This window comes from Herpailurus yagouaroundi, unplaced genomic scaffold (genome assembly GCF_014898765.1).
Source record: "Herpailurus yagouaroundi ecotype Mexico unplaced genomic scaffold, PumYag 196, whole genome shotgun sequence".
Classification (NCBI taxonomy): domain Eukaryota; kingdom Metazoa; phylum Chordata; class Mammalia; order Carnivora; family Felidae; genus Herpailurus; species Herpailurus yagouaroundi.
The window spans coordinates 2947999-2965135 of NW_024412427.1; the positions used below are offsets into that span (position 1 = coordinate 2947999).

The following is a 17137-nucleotide window of genomic DNA, read 5'->3' on the forward strand; positions in this document are numbered from 1 at the left end:
TACATGAAATAAGAAGTACTGCTAAAGGAATTTTATAGCTGCTATAGCTTTCTGATTAAATGACATTGCTATGTGCATTACATTAATACCAAGTCAATTTCTTAAATACATATAAAGTCTGCAAATAAGCTCAGAGGTTTCTCCATGGCTAGAAAGACCCTGTGTTGCTAAAACAGGAGGCATATCTGGCTTTTTGTTTCCTCGATCACATGTTTCGTAGCTTCTCTCATTCGGTCATGAGGTACCACACAATGAGTCAGGCCTGTATGTAATGACTTAGATCTCAGGCCATAGCAAGTGGTGTGAGTTAACAGACTTTGGTATTCCCAAGAGGCTCTCACCTTCCAAATACTCCCTGAGTAATGAGCCACATTCTCAGAAAGCATCTGACTTTATGATGGAGCTATGCTTACATGAAGCGCTTAAAACTTTTTTGGTTGTTAGTATTTAATGTCATAATGGATAGAACTAAGGTAGAAGGAAGAAGTCACCAAAATTGTATTTAGCACATACTAACCTCAGGAATTGTGTTTGGCTTTGGAGATTCATTACTGACCTAGACACAGTTCTTGTCCTCAAGTATGATAGCTTAATACCACATATTTAGCCTTGATGCAACTCACCTCACAACTTCTGAGAAAAAAATGCACCACATTTCCCTCTCCTTTCTTCTTTCCTAAGAGATGTTGAAAAGGGGGCAGCAGTATACAGACAGGCTTTTGAGACATATTAAATCCTGACTCAGTTACTTCTAGCACTGGGTGACAGGACAAGGGGAGCTAGAACAAGTGATCTGAGTCCCAGGCATCCTCATCTGTAAGATGGATAAAATCCCAGGAATATTAAATGAGAGAATATGCACATAGCTGCTGCATGGTAGAGGGGAGCCATTATTATCAGCATCATTAGACCTGATGTTGGAACTTTACAGTTAGCAGGTTTTTTCATCCCCTGTCAATTATTAAACCTTTGGTATGAACAAGGAGAATTTAAAATGTTATACCCAAGGCCCACTACACACTTTATGCTCAACAACCTTGTACAATGACCTGTCGATTCAATTCCTAGACGTGGATCAGGCATTCCAAAGTCTGGCTGTGGTTAAGCTGGACAGACTGAACTACTTCTTACAGCCTCTCTAGTTAGGTGACTATACCTAAGGATCAGTGGGTGGGGGTGGAAGGGTCCCATTTTGGTTCAGGTAACAACCCTCACCCTAGTGCTGGGCCCAACCAATTCTAACCAATTCTAGCCAATTTTATACAGGAAAGCGATATTTTCCACAAAGCCCAGGGAAATACAGACGTGGAACCGTGCCATGGCGAGTGATGAGAGAGGCATAGCTGCTTCAGTGTAACCAGTCCCGGTGGTGGGGGGGGGGGGGGGCGGCGGGGGGTGGTTGCAACTGTTGCACACATCACCCCTTCTCGGCCTTTCATTTGAGCAACTGTCAGAGTCATACAAATGGAAAGATTCCTGAAAAATCACTTACTTGGGTGAATGCCCTATAAAACTTTTTGCAAAATTTAGTGTCTGTGTGTGTGTGTATGTGTGCATTTCTCCGTCGAGTTCTCAGTAGATTTTTAAAGGAGTCCATGCCTGAAAAAGAGGGAGAGAAAGAGGGAGGGGGAGAGAGGGGGAGGGGGGAGGGAGAGAGGGAGGGAGGGAGGGAGATAGAGGGAGGGTGAGAGAGAGAGGGAGCGAGAGAGAGAGAGAGAGAGAGAGAGAGAGAGAGAGAGAGAGAGAGAGATTCGCTGATATAATAGTCTAACTTCCTCCTCACTTAACAGTTGGAGAAACCGAGGCCCAACCAGGTAAAAGCAGATGTCTCAAGTCAAACAACAGGGGCACGAGAGCCATTCCAATTCCAGCCTCACATCCATAGCCCTGGCAGTGTCTGATACCTCCCCTCATCTCTGCAGGTCTTGAAAGATGTCCAGGGCACGAGGGCTATCGTCCGAGCTCTGGAGATGTCGCAGGCGGTCCGGTTCCTTAGCACCAAGGAGACTCAGGCCAAGAGCTCAGCGGGGCTCCGGTGCCGCGAAGATTCCCCACCCTGGTTCAGGCACCGGAATTTCCGTTGCCTTCGTGACTCCAAGGCGAGCACCAAGCGCAGGGAGACCCCGGGAAGTGAGGCTGCTGGGCGACAGCGAAGAACAGCGCCTACTCACTCACCTGACAGAGGAGGAAGCGGGCACGCCCCAAACGCGGTCCCCAGCGAATCCTCCTAGGACCGAGGAATCAGAGAAGAGAATAACAGGAAATGACGTAAGATGCACGTGCTTCCGAGAGGGGCGGGTGCGAGGTGTTTGAGAGGCTAGGCTCCGCCTCGCGCTTGCGCAGCCACCGCCTACCGCGCTGCCGAGTCACTAGGCTAGGTGGAGCATGAACTGGAGGCGGGGCGTGTGCCTGAGTGACGCAGGCGCAGTGCGACCCCGGAGGCGCGGGCTGCCCCCTCCGCGGGTTTGGATCCGGGTCAGTCAGGCGCAGCGATCGGGGAGAGACTATCTGAACCGACGGGAGTGGATCCCCGGAGTGCCCCAGCTGCGAGGAGGTGAGTACCTGGAGGTGATCGGGAGGGGCCGCGGCACCCCGTTTCGCCCTGGCCGCCCGGCCTGGCCGCTGGCGGCTTCCTCTGGGCCCGCCCGCCTGTCGTCGCGTCGTCCCCCGGCGCTGACTGCCTGGGCCCGGCCGGGCCTGGGCCTCTCCGCGCCCCCTTGGCCGTCGCGGCCTGGCCCGGCTCGAGCTCCGCTGTCTCTCCCCTTCCCGCGCCCCCGTGGACCCCGCAGCGTCCCGCCCCTCCGCTCGCTCCCGTCTGGCTGTAGCTTCCCCTTTTCGCCTTCCTTGGCCGCCCTTTGCCCCTTCCCGCCCTTTCTTGCTTGTTTCCGAGACCCAGCCTCGTTGGCTGCCTCTTCGGCTCAGCTCCCGCCTCCTCCTGCATCCCTTGCGCCTCGGCGCCACTCCAGCCTCCCATCCTGGCTCGGGGAGTATCCAGCAGGGGCACCTTTCCAGCTGGAGATCCCGAGCGGACATAGCTTGGGCCTTCGCTCCCCACTTCCCGAGCCTCCCCTCCACCCCAGTTCTGACCTTTCCCCAGATCGCGTTTAATCGCGACCGACCCAGTTTCGGGGCGGGGGGGAGGGAGACAAAATTAACCTCGTGCTTTGACTCTAGCACCGAGAGTGTAGGGGGTGAGAGAGTGGGTAGAGAGAGATGTGTGTTTTGATCTGGGGGCCAATTGTTTCTACCAAGACTTGTTTGCATCTTAGGGAGTTGCTGTACAGGGTTTTATTTCCCGCACTCCACGCTTACCCGGAGGCTGGGAAAGTTTCTAAATCTTTAACATTGTGATGACACGCTTACGCGGGGATCCTTTATTGATCGATCTCCGGTCTTTTCAGGGTCCTGGATGTTTGGACCTAGGCTTGAGGTTCAAAGAGGTCTTGGTTAAAACTACAAGATGTAAATAAGATTGTGACACATGCTATTCGTTGAAAGTCAGAGAAAACCAGGAATTTGCCCTTTTGATGGAGGAACTTAGAAAATTTTTATTTGTCATTTTTGAAAGGTTTGGGAAAATCCGAGGCAAAGTTAAATTGCCCCTTGTGATTTAATTTAAAACAATACAAAGTAACTTCTAATAGGCCTTTGATCTCTTTGGGGATGGTTCCGTTTTCAGAAGTCAGCGCAGTGAAAACGGCAAGAATGTCTTCACAAATTTAATATTAATGAAAAAAGGCCAAACCAATTATAAGTGTCCCGGCGTTAGTTTTGAGTGAATGGGAAGCTAGGAATACAGAGGAGCATTATGAGCCTTTTGTAATTACAAACATGCTCTGATTTAGCTCTTAAGATCATGTCTAAGACTCACTTTTGCTCTGGTTAATATAACTTAGGGAAAAGATGCCTAGTCAGAATATTGGAAATAGCTTAGAGCTTCATTCCTAAAATTTTAGTCTATAGCCAATTTTTATTTTGATTTTCAAATAATCTTTTAGTGTGTCGACAAGAATGTTAACTAAGTTTGTATTAACATCTAGAGGTCACCTGCAGTGCAATTAAGTTAGCACTATATAATTAAAAATTACATATCTGGGTGCAGAGCTTTTTAGCACAATGTTAGGGCAGGAATGAGAGTCCAGTCCTTACAGGAATGGCGTTCACAGCCCTGTTATGTGTCAGGTTATCCTTCTGTTTTAACATCTAGTCTGGTGTTAAAGCACATGGTGGGAATTCTGTAAATATTTGTGGACGGAATAAATTTCTGCCTGTGGAATTCAGCAGTGTATTTAGATGTGATGTGTACTGATTTCCAGAGAGTCCTAGAAGAGGTTTTGTGTGGGTCTTAGGAGATGGGGAGACTGTCTCAGATTGTTTGATTCTGTCAGGGCCAATAGTCTGAGCATTGACTGACTGGTCATAAAATAATTGAGAAAAACTATAAGCCAAACTTTAATTTAGTTCTGCCAGCAGGAAGAATTTGTTTACAATCTACAGTAGCACTCTTTTAGGTTCTGTGGAGCTTCAAAAATATTGGGATCTGTGATCTTTGCTCACCTCCCTCCCCAGATATGTAGGATATTATTGCGTATTTGGGGGAGGATCCTGCTCTAAATCCAAAAGAATTAGAAACCAGTGAAATAGGGAATTGATAATGTTTCCTCAAGTTCATATACTGATTAAATAAGTCAGCCAAATATGTGGGGAGTGTGTTTAAATTTTTTGACTTAAGAAGTTAGAGTAAAAGCTAGCTGAATTCCTTGGAGACTTTTCAATGTACGCCAGAGAGATCTGCCTAAAATACTTTCTTCTACATGTAAGTAAATAAAGTGAAATGAAAGGAATAGTCTTAATTTCTTGCTTCTTTATTCTACCACTGGCACTACATGATTACATTATATCAAACATATTATGACACCCTGACCTTTGGAATATTAGAGGTCTCACAATAACCTCAAACTCACTCCTGAGAAATGAGCAGATAAGGAATCAGAGAAGTTACAAGGGTCCACAGAGAGGCACTGCTCCTTCTGAGAGCGCCATAGGGAGGTTGGGGGGTGGGGGGAGGTTTGATGGGGTTAGCAGGTTAGAAATAAGGAAGAGGTAAAGTTAATCCTTTAATTCACAAATCTGCCATCTTTTTTTTGTTTTACCTTTTTTTTCTTTTTGCTTCTTTGTGGTATGTTCATAGATACTAACTTGTTTATTTTTTTGTTCAGATTTGATATTAGCTAATTTATTGTCTTGAGTGAAAAAGTCAGGAAACTAGATTTCGAAGGATTTATTAACAGACTTCTCTGTTGTGTCTCTTATTGCTTTGGTTGGGCCCTGTTCCCCTTTTCTTTCTTTAAATATAAAAATCAAGGTGGAAGAATGGAGAATTCTCGCTAATCAAACTGGTTGATTAACTGGAGGTCATTTAATGGTGCCTCTACAGAAAAATAATTTATATACATATATATGTGTGTGTATATGTGTATATATGTGTGTATATATATATATAGATCAGAAAAATAACTTATACATATAAATATATTTATATGTATATATGCATATACATATAAATATACATATAAATTTATACATATAAATTATTTTTATTATAATTACATATATATAAATTATTATTTTTTATTATATATATTTATTTCCCACCTTTATCTTTTGGCTAACTTTGTTCTATTTATCTTTTTGAGTTGCAAGCATAGTTCATTTATTTTCTCTTTCTTGTGTAATAATTAAAATGCTTCAAAGCTGGGGCGCCTGGGTGACGCAGTCGGTTAAGCGTCCGACTTCAACCAGGTCACGATCTCGCGGTCGTGAGTTCGAGCCCCACATCGGGCTCTGGGCTGATGGCTTGGAGCCTGGAGCCTGTTTCCGATTCTGTGTCTCCCTCTCTCTCTGCCCCTCCCCCGTTCATGCTCTGTCTCTCTCTGTCCCAAAAATAAATAAATGTTGAAAAAAAAATTAAAAAAAAAATGCTTCAAAGCTAATAAAAATGAAGGGATCAGCCTTATTGGTAGAGTCTGGAATAATCAGTAATCATTGAAACATATTTGTAATGCTGCTTTCACAAAGGTAACATCTTGATATCTGAATATGGATACTTAAATGAATGTGAATATTGATGTCTGGGTCAGTATTGCTTTAGAGAAATATTATTGTGTGTCATGAAGTTACACTTAACGGGATATACTTCGGGTTGGACTACACAAATACTCAGTATCATCTTAAAGAATCGGAAGTGCTATATAGGTTGAGGTTTTCACTTTTACCGTATTTCTGATGCAAAGGACATTTTGTTTGTGGGTTTCTAGACCTCTACAACCAGATTTTTTACTTTCCTGTTAAAAAGTGTACTTAAACAGATTTCAGGTGATGTAGTTTCCAAAACTGTGTAATAGAATATTGGCATCAAGTATTTTTGGACAGTTTAAATTCTATGATAATAATTAAGATACAGAATTGTTGAATCGCTGTGTTGTACACCTGAAACTGTTAATATAACGTGTCAACTACAATAAAAAAATCTGTTCTAATAAATCTATGTTTCTGTATCATTTCATTTTTCTTTTCTTAACAAATAAAACCTACAGTCCCCTGTTGTCTACACTGAAACTTTTCCTTTTAGAAATAAAAATTTGCTTTTTCCCCCCCAACAAGCAGTAATAGCATCAGGAATATAGACTTTAACAAAAGGTATACTTTTGAACCTGCCTGTTTTCATCTTGCTCATTTTATTTTTATTTTATTTTTTAGTATTAACAGCAACATCCATAGTAGCGTAAAAACTTTCACAATGAAATCTGAAGCCAAGGATGGAGAGGAGGAGAGTCTACAGACTGCTTTCAAGAAATTAAGAGTGGATGCCTCAGGGTAATTAAATATGTAATCTATTATTTGGGGATTGTTTACTAGATTTAAATAGCCTTTTCCTCTGAAGAAGATCTTGTTTTCTTCTGAAATTTCTCATTATTCATAGAAGATAAAAACATTAATGGTGTGACATTCTACCAAATTAATTTTGCACAACATTATTTTACTTATACAAGAAACTCTTTTTTTTTTTTTTTAAAGAAACTCTTAATGTTACATTTTGAAAAAATAGCAGCTCATTTGTACTCCAAGTTGGGTGTTTTGGTTTCCTTTAGCTTTGAGGAGGGTTCCCCACCTCTGTCTTTCATCAAAATTATCAAGCAGTGTCCCGTCGGGAATTTCCTCATACGTCTCTAGGGAATCACCATATTTTTTTCCTAAAAGTGAATTGGCTCGATAGAAATCTGCAGACATTCTTGATTTCATGGGCTCTGATTGCTGAGCCTATCACTATGGAAACCTCTATTCATTAGGGTTCTGTCACTGAGATCAATAATCTCAGACCCTTTGGCCAAACTAATTAGAGCACCTGCAGACCAGCTGCTGTCTGAATGTTAATATTTCACTCTTTGCAAAATGTTCTGTGCCGGACTCTTTTCATCCCCATTCTTCACCCCAGGCCAGAAAAAAAATCTCAAATCTTTGATAGATAAGGAATATTTCTTTTCACAATGGAAAATAAACACTGGAAGCCGAGAGTAGAACACTTCCCAACAAGTAACAATCACTGAGATTTATCGCTCACCTACTGTGCCCTAGACACTGGTTTAAGCATCTGTACACGTTACTTAATCCCCACTACTGACTTAGAAGATGGGTTCTGCTCTTATTCCAGGTTACTGATGAGCTATAGATGATAGGTCACTTGCCAAAGGTCACTTTGGTGAGAAGTGGTAGAGTCAGGATTTGAACCCAGACAGTTTGTCTCCAGAACCAGTGCTTTTTTAGCCCTTCCTTTATATGCTGCTTTGAAGACAACATGAAGAGTTGTATACAGTACTTGGCACACAGTAAAAATGAAATGGTTGTTGTTCGAGCTGTTTGCTTACTGCTAATACTATTTGTTTTGGGTTTGGCCTGCCAAGTGAGAAGATTTGTGCTAATGGATTTGCACAAGAACTGCTAAAGGTGCTCACATTTGCTTCCCTGACACTTCAAATAAATCTCTTTCTCCACCCAGTAGCTTTTCCGATATGGTCATCTGCCATTAAAATTGAACAGTACCTTTTAAGTCATTTTGGGAAACAAAAAGCAGAGAAACACGGAGTTCCAGATTATGGTCACGTTCCTTTGTGATACCTGGTATAGGAATAATGCTGGTAATGTACACACACACATATACTTATAAATCCCTTAATGTATCAATTCATATGAGTTACTCTTCATACACAGATTTCTTTCCTGGTGTTTTAGGAAGTTAGAACATAAAATTAAGCTATCTCACTACCCCTAAAAATTACCTGGGACATGGAACATTTAAAAACAACAACAACAACAAAAACCTTTGAAGATATCTCTCTTCAAGCCTGTGGTCAAATATTATATCTTTGTAGTGTGTGATCTGCCTGGAGTAAAATTACAGAAAGGGAAGGAGCGATGGAGAACATTTGAGAAAATCAAATAAGAGTAGAAGGGGTGAGTCATTATCATGACTAAGCAGAATAGGACTTGTGTAATGTATCATATGTTTCTAGTTGTTTCACATTGTTGCTGATTTACAAATGGGACATCTGAGGTCCTGACTCATAAACTAACCAAGCCTTGCCAGGAATTTAGCACTATCCTGTTCAACAGGTTTTGATTCCCAATGGTATTTGTTTTATCAGTACAAATTTCTATATATATATATTATAAAACAACATAATCTTTTTTATCTGATTATAAAATAATGCATTCTATTATAAAAATTCACAAAAACAAAAAGGAAGTAAAAATCACAGTTTATATTAATATTGTTAACATCTAGACCATCAGTATGTAATATCATACAGTATATTTACATAGTTGAGATCATAATACACGTATAGTTGTTTATCTACGCTATTTTCTCTTAATGTTATTAGCGTTCTCCTGTCATTAGAAGTTCTTTGTACACCTAATTTTTTAAAATTCCTAATATTCCATTGAATAGATGTGTCATCACTTATATAATGTAGTATTTTCTATTTTCTACTGGGAATTTAAGTTATTCCTAGTTACTTTTTATTTTAGATTATTTCAGTGAACATCTTTTTACTTTAGTAGATTAATATTTCCTTCTAAAGGATTTTTATTACTACCACAGCATGTGTAGCAGGAGCCCAGTGTGTATGTATGTGTGTGTGCATTGAAAAGGTCTGGAAGGATTTATACCAAAATATTAATGTTTTTAATCTCTGGGTTGTGAGATTATAGGTATTATTTTCTTTCAAATTTTTTCATCTTCTTTACTGGGAACCCATATTACTTGTGTAGTTTTAAACTGCAAAGATTGAACTGTCAGTAATATTTCAAGTTTATTGGTTGTGAAAAATACTCATTTTTAAGTTAGTCCCCTGAAGGTTTTGCCCCTCAGCTTAGTTTTCCTGGCTCTGATTGGCCTCTACCTACAATAAGTGGTCAGTGTCATGAGCATTCTCTGTGGACATAAGGCCTTATCTGCCCCAGATAAACAGCCTAAAAGTCTGTTTATATCCTGTTGCTAGTCATACTTAGGAATTACTATTTGGTTTGTGATTTTGCAACCGTGGGCTTTTAGGCATCCCCTAAATTTGGTTTTAGAGGAAAATTTGCTATAAAAGCAGCACTTTTTTGAGAAACCCAAATGAGAAGGAAGAAAGGTATTAATACAAGTTGTGTTTAAGTTGGTGACAGCAGTAAGTTCTCCTCCTTTCGGTTTTTTGTAAGCGGTAAACTTTGTTCTCCTCTTCAGGTCCATAGCATCTCTGTCTGTTGGAGAAGGCACAAATGCCAGAGCATCGGTCAGAACAGCAGCAGATGATGCCAAACTGAAAACCACATGTGCATCGAAAGACAGTTGGCATGGGTGAGAGCGTCTTACTGCAGATGGCGTTTGTCCCAAATCCTTTATTTTATTTTTTTTCTATGTTTGTTTATTTTTGAGAGAGAGAGACCGAGACAGAGACAGAGTGTGACCTGGGGAGGGGAAGAGAGACAGAGGGAGACCCAGAATCCGAAGCAGGCTCCAGGCTCCAAACTGCACAGAGTCCAACACCGAGCTCAGACTCACCAACCACGAGATCATGACCTGAGCCAGTCAGATGCTTAACCGACTGGGCCATTCAGGCACCCCGATCCCAAATACTTTAAATTAGTATTGGACTTTGTTCCCTGAATATCCAGAAAAGAATATGTTAGATACAGAACCCAAGACCCAGTGATTAGAGAAGAGCTGTTCTTAATGGAGAATTTGCTGAGACTTGCTATATGGCTTGGTCCATAGTCAGTTTTTTTAAATGTCCTATGTGTATTTGAGTAGAATGGGTCTTCTGTCATCATTCTTGGGTTTTCTTTATGTCCATTAAATCAAGCTTTTAAATGTATTTGAATCTTTTTCCAGTAATTTTTTTTCAATAGTTTTTTTTCAGTCTATCAGTAATTGAGACATATATGTTGAAATCTTCCCCATGGGAGTGAATTTGTCTATTTTCCCCTTAAATTCTGTATTTTTGCTTTATGTATCTTGAAGCTGTTTTGTTAGGTTTTTACACTGTAGGTTCATACCAGCTTAGAATGTTTTCTTTCCTGATGAATTGAGATTTTTAATTATATAGTGACATTCTTAATTCCTCCTAATGGCTTTTGTTTAAAGTCTATTTTGTCCAGAATTAATATAGTTAATCCAGTCATATTTTGGTTGGTATTTACCTGTTGCATCTTTTTTTAATCTTTTATTTTCAACCACTATGTGTTTTAAAATTTTAGATGTGTGTGTCTCATATACATATGGCTTATTTTGTTTTGTTTTATTCAATCTGATAATCTTTTTAACTGCTCAGTTCAGTGCATTTATTTATTTTGATTGTTGATAAATTTAGACTTGTTTCTGCCATTTTACTTTATGCTGTTTGTCCTGCTCTCTGTTTTTGTGTTTGTTTGTTAGTTTTTTACTCTTCCTATACCTCCCCTCTTCTCCTCACCTTTTAAAAAATTGTTTGAAATGGGTGTGTTTTTTTCCCCCCTCTACCACTTTTCCTTCTACTGGCTTACAAATTATATGCTGTGTTTCTATTCTTTTAGTAATTCGCCTTGAAATTCCACCATACATGCTTAACAAAGACAAAAGTTATTACAGTGACCCTTGAACAGCATGGGGGTTGGGGCACCAATCTCTCTGCAGGTCAAAAATCCATGTATCACTTCTGACTCCCCCAGACTTTACTAATAGCCCACTGTTGACCCAAAGCCTTACAGATAACATAAACAGTCAACTAACACATATTTTGGATGTTTTATATATTATATAGTGCATTCTTAAAGTAAGCTAGAGAAAACAAAATGTTACTAAGAAAATCATGAGGTATAAAAAATACATTTACAAGTACTGTAAAAAATCCATGTATAAGTGAGTCCATGGAATTCAAACCTGTCTTATTCAAGGGTCCAACTATTCCTCCTTGTAATCTTTTCACTTTGACCTCCTGATGTCCATGTGTAGTTTCCCAAAATTTTAGTTTTCTTGCTTTTTAATCTCACAAATTAGGTTTTATTATTTAAATAAGCAGTGTTTGCTTAGTTTTATCTCATTTACTGTTTCTTTGCTCACCATTCTTGCAACTCAGACCTTCCATACAGGGTGCCTTTCTTTTGAAGTATTTCCTTCAGAAATTCCTTTAGCAAAGGTCTGTTAGTAAATAGGGTCTCTTATAGAACTACCTATAGAATAAATTTGAATGGTGTCCCCCTCACCCTTCTTCCCTGTTGTATAACATCAAGTTCTATTGGTAAATATACCTTGCTTTGATTTATCTGAAAATATCTTTTTTTCATGCTTGTTCTTGAAAGACACACCTGATTTGCTGAAGCTGTAGTTCTGAGTTATTTTTTCTTAGCACTGGAAGATATTCATTGTTGATGTTGAAAAGTCTACTTTCAGTCTTACTGTTGTTCTTTCTGGAAATAATCTGTCTAGTCTCTGGCTGCTTTTAAAATGTTACAGTTTTGGAGAGTCTACAGTTTTGTTACAGTGTGTCTAGATGTGGATTGCTCTTTATTTGTCCTGTTTCAGGGTGCTGCCTGTATCTGTAGATCTCTTCTTTCATCAATTCAGAAAATTTCTCAGCCATTATCTCTTCAAAAATCACTTGTCTCCCATGCTTTGTATTCTTACCTTCAGAGACTCCAGACTTCTTGTTCTATCTTACGTCTCTCTCTCTTTTTTTAATTAATTTTTTTTTATTTTTAACGTTTTTTATTTATTTTTGAGACAGAGAGAGACAGAGCATGAACGGGGGAGGGGCAGGGAAAGAGGGAGACACAGAATCGGAAGCAGGCTCCAGGCTCTGAGCCATCAGCCCAGAGCCCGACGCGGGGCTCGAACTCACGGACCGTGAGATCGTGACCTGAGCTGAAGTCGGATGCCCAACCGACTGAGCCACCCAGGCGCCCCTCTCTCTCTTTTTTTTAATATGTAATTTATTGTCAAGTTAGCTAACATAATAGTGTATATACAGTGTACTCTTGGTTTTGGGGGTAGATTCCCATGATTCATCACTTACATACAACACCCATTGCTCATCCCAAAAGTGCTCTCTTCAGTGCCTGTCACCCATTCCTCCCTCCTGTCCCCCCATCAACCCTCAGTTTGTTCTTTGTATTTAAGAGTCTCTGATGGTTTGCCTTCCTCTTTGTAACTATTTTTCCCCTCTCGCTTCCCCCATGGTCTTCTGTTAAGTTTCTCAAGTTCCACATATGAGTGAAAACATGATCTGTGTCTTTTCCTGACTGACTTCACTTAGCATAATACCCTCTAGTTCCATCCACATTGTTGCAAATGGCAGGATTTCATTCTTTCTCATTGCCAACTTGTATTCCATTGTACACATAAACCACATCTTCTTTATCTGTTCATCAGTTGATGGACATTTGGGCTCTTTCCACGATTTGGCTATTGTTGAAAGCGCTGCTATAAACAAGGGGTACATGTGCCCGTATGAATCAGCACTCCTGTATCCTTTGGATAAATTCCTAGTAGTGCTATTGCTGGGTTGTGCTATTTTTAATTTTTTGAGGATCCTCCACACTGTTTTCTAGAGCGGCTGCACCAGTTTGCATTCCCACCAACAGTGCAAGAGGGTTCCGGTTTCTCCACATCCTCGCCAGCATCTATAGTTTCCTAAGTTGTTCATTTTAGTCACTCCGACCAGTGTGAAGTGGTCTCGTTGTGGTTTTGATTTGTGTTTCCTTGATGATGAGTGATGTTGAGCATCTTTTCATGTGTCTGTTGGCCATCTGGATGTCTTCTTTGGAAAAGTGTCTTATGCCCATTTCTTCACTGGATTATTTGTTTTTTGGGTGTTGCGTTTGGTCAGTTCTTTATAGATTTTGGATACTAACCCTTTATCCGATACGTCATTTGTAAATATTTTCTCCCATTCTGTCGGTTCCCTTTTAGTTTTGTTGATTATTTCCTTTGCAGTGCAGAAGCTTTATATTTTGATGAGGTCCCAATAGTTCTCTCTCTTTTTTTTTTTAAAGTTTATTTATTTATTTTGAGAGAGGCAGAGATAGCGCAAGTGGGGGAGGGGCAGAGAGAGAGGCAGACAGAGAGGATCCCAAGCAGGCCCTGCATTGCCAACACAGAGCGTGATGTGGGTGGAGCTTGAACTCACAAATAGCGAGATCATGACCTGAACCTAAACCAAGAGTCGGATGCTTAAATGACTGAGCCACCCAGGCACCCCTTACATATCTCTTTAACTTCTTTTACATTTTTCCAAGTCTTCAAGCCTCTACTACCTCTCATGTCAGGGGTAGGCAAACTTTTTTTGTAAAGCACCAGATAGTAAATATTTCAGGTTTTGGAGGCCAAGAGGTGAGATCTAAGGATACTACGTAGGTACTTACATAAGCGAGAAAATTCCTGCCCTGCCCCATTTGCCTGATGCGCACTGTCCTGGCTGGTGGACATACTTTGTGTTTAGTTGCTTAGTGTCCGCGTGAAATGACTAGCCTGGCAATACTGGAGTCAGTTTTATCCTGTGCCCCAGTGGTACCCGGATTCCAGCATGCCCCTCTTTCCTCCAGAGAGCCCAGCACAAGCCAGACTGGAACTGAGATTCCACCTCTCAGGGCCCAGCAGTTACTGACAGCAGAGCCCCATGTAGATGGCGGCCAGCGTGGGACCAGGCAGTGGTGTGACACATCTCCTGGCTGGGAAGGCAGGCACAGGGAGCAGAGGACAGGGTGGACTGTGTCCCTGCCCGGTCTCCGTGGATCACAGTGCGAGTCAGCTGGGGGCCAGATTTGACCCGCAGACCACAGCTGGTTCAGTCCTGTTACGAAGAATTCAGATTTATCTTCCAGTTCGCTGTTTCTTTCCTTAGCTCTATGTATTCTGCTGCTTGGCCCATCCAGTTAGTTTAATTTCAAATACAGTTTTTTTATTTCTTAAAGTTCTTTTTGGTTCTGTTGTCAGTTTTGCTTGGCGGTTTTGAGTCTCTCTCTTTTTTTTTTTTTTGCCTTTGCTCAGTTCTCTTATTTAAATATTTTATTAAAAGTTATATAGAATGTCTGGTAATTCCCACTATCTGAAAACTTGAGGGAGTCTAAATCTGTTTGTCAGCTGTTACTAGTGATAGAAATGAATCCTGGGTCACCTGGGTGGCTCAGTTTGTTGAGCGTCAGATTCTTGATTTCCACTCGGGTCATGATCCCAGGGACATGGGACTGAGCCCCGTGTCAGGCTCTATGCTGAGCATGGAGCCTGCTTGGGATCCTCTCTCCCTCTCTTTCTCTCTTAAAAGAAAAATAAAGGGGTGTCTGGGTGGCTCAGCCTGTTAAGCATTCGACTTCGGCTCAGGTCATGATCTCACAGTTTGGTTCGTGAGTTCGGGCCCCACGTCGGACTCTGTGCTGACCGCTCAGAGCCAGGAGCCTGTTTCAGATTCTGTGTCTCCCTCTCTCTCTGCGCCTCCCCTGCTCATGCTGTCTCTGTCTCAAAAATAAATAAAAACATTAAAAAAAAAAAAAAGAATCCTAAATCTGCTGCTCTGTTTGGTAGTCATGACACAGTGGCCATTTGCACCATCAGCCTCACACAGTGGTCCGGAAGCTGCTGCGTTCATGGCATAGAGCACAACAGTTGGACTTTACAGCATTTAGTGGTTTGGTGCAGAGTGCTTTCCCAGACCCAGTGGCCAAAGGTTCCCAGGCCAAGGGTTGGGACAGGGCAGGTGTTCTGCACCCAGTGTTTGGCCCAAGAAATGCAATTAAAAACTACCCTTTACCTCTCCTATTTCTGTAGCTTGCTGATAGGGAGATGTTGAAGTTTTTGAGATGCCGACTTAGGCAGCTTGAAGATGGAGGTAAGCACGTCTCTTTGGTGGAAACTTATGACCCTAGACTCCAGAGGAGAGGAGGTAAATTTCCAGCTATCGCAAAGAATCTGTTTAGGGGAGCTGTGTATCCCAACATCTTGTGCGTTGTTTTCCTCTTAGGTCTTCAAGGAAGTCTTCACGAGGAGCAGTGAGGACCCAGCGCCGTCGACGTTCTAAGTCTCCCGTCCTTCATCCTCCAAAGTTTATACATTGCAGTACAATAGCTTCTGCTTCCAGCAGCCAGCTCAAGCACAAAAGCCAGACTGACTCCCCTGATAGCAGCAGTGGGCTGGGAATTTCCACCCCTAAAGAGTTCAATGCAGGAGAATGCTCTACTTCTCTCGATACTAATCTTACAGGGGCAGTTGCTGAGCCTTTGAGAACTTCGGTTCCCAGGCTCCCATCAGAGAGTAAGAAGGAAGACTCCTCTGATGCTACCCAAGTCTCCCAAGCAAGTCTCAAGGCCAATGATCTCTCTGACTTTCAATCCGTTTCCAAGCTAAACCAGGGCAAGCCATGTGCATGCTTAGGCAAGGAGTGCCAGTGTAAGAGATGGCAGGACATGGAAGTATATTCCTTTTCAGGCCTGCAGAGTGTCCCTCCCTTGGCCCCAGAACGAAGATCCATGCTTGAGGACTACTCTCAGTCGCTCCACACCAGAACTCTGTCTGGCTCCCCCCGCTCCTGTTCTGAGCAAGCTCGAGTCTATGTGGATGATGTGACCATTGAGGACTTGTCAGGCTACATGGAATATTACTTGTATATTCCCAAGAAAATGTCCCACATGGCAGAAATGATGTATACCTGATAGCAAGAAGCTCATTAATATGCTTTAAACCAATGAAGGGTTGTCAGAGAGATTTAGTTAATGGCAGACCTTGCGGCCACGTTGTGTGAGAAGACGTCTCCTTCTGCTCACTGTGCTTGCAATAAAAACTTTTCTTGGCATCTCAGTTCATCTTCATTCTTTAAACTTACTCCCTGCGTTCTTAACATACGCACCAAGGTGAGCAGACCAAAGGAAAACCCCTCTCATTTAGAAAAGTTTCTGGGAGTTGAAGAAACCATAATTGCTTGACTGGTAGCAGTGGTTATATGGTAAAAGCCTTTGTAAAGCAGTGCATTTTTCAGATCTGTTTAAGATTTTTTAGCCAAGGAAAATGAAACGTTTCGTAACGGGACCGAACATTCGTCATGCTGTAGTCGCCAGCCCAGAATCTTAGAATTTATATGACTGGTTTAAACCATCTCTGAGTTAACACAAGTTGATTGTGTCTTTCAAGGTTTGTTAATGTTATTGTTAAGCCAGAGACCTAAGGTTTAGATTCAATATGAATAAACTAGCTGGCCTGCCCTGTATTGTTTGAGAGAATCATTAACCATCACCAAAACACCCCTGCTGGCGCTTGGCTCCTGGAGGCTGTGTTACCTTCGTGTTCCTCAGGTAGGCAGCAGCAGGGAGCGGGCTGCTTCAGAGGAAGGAGGGGGTGTAACGTTTGAAACTAGCATGCATCTTCTCCAGCTCTGGCATTTTAACACATGAGGCATGTTTCAGTCAGTTGTAATGTGGATCTCATACCTCAGTTTCAAATCTTCTGGATGCATATGATCTCTTCGCACTGCCCTCCTCCCTGGCAGCAACCCTGAAACTATTTTGTACGTGCTATATATCCTGTATTTCTGGTTGGCCATCCCAAGATTCCTTCCAAAATTTGGTTTAAAAA

General features: G+C 41.6%; 2 protein-coding genes across 4 annotated transcripts in view; one reads left to right on the forward strand and one right to left on the reverse strand.

The window, feature by feature from the left end:
- Positions 1 to 2276, reverse strand: part of GDAP1L1 (ganglioside induced differentiation associated protein 1 like 1) — a 51094-nt gene extending 48818 nt beyond the window's left edge. For all 3 annotated transcript variants that reach the window (XM_040446996.1, XM_040446995.1, XM_040446997.1), the window contains exon 1: positions 2176 to 2276. The gene's annotated coding sequence lies outside the window, so the exon portion shown is untranslated. The remainder of the gene's footprint in view (positions 1 to 2175) is intronic.
- A 148-nt stretch (positions 2277 to 2424) lies between these two features.
- On the forward strand, positions 2425 to 16366 carry OSER1 (oxidative stress responsive serine rich 1). Its single transcript, XM_040446998.1, has 4 exons — positions 2425 to 2554; positions 6760 to 6876; positions 9788 to 9901; positions 15534 to 16366. The coding sequence occupies exons 2-4, from the start codon at positions 6800 to 6802 to the stop codon at positions 16219 to 16221; spliced, it is 879 nt and encodes a 292-aa protein (XP_040302932.1). The 5' UTR covers positions 2425 to 2554; positions 6760 to 6799; the 3' UTR covers positions 16222 to 16366.
- Positions 16367 to 17137: the final 771 nt, after the last annotated feature.

Excerpts from the sequence above, each read along its gene's own strand:
- OSER1 (XM_040446998.1), top strand. The coding sequence starts at position 6,800 with ATGAAATCTGAAGCCAAGGATGGAGAGGAGGAGAGTCTACAGACTGCT. Across the intron at positions 6,877-9,787 it reads TTAAGAGTGGATGCCTCAGG|GTCCATAGCATCTCTGTCTG; the intron begins GTAATTAAATAT and ends TCTCCTCTTCAG. Across the intron at positions 9,902-15,533 it reads TCGAAAGACAGTTGGCATGG|GTCTTCAAGGAAGTCTTCAC; the intron begins GTGAGAGCGTCT and ends TTTTCCTCTTAG.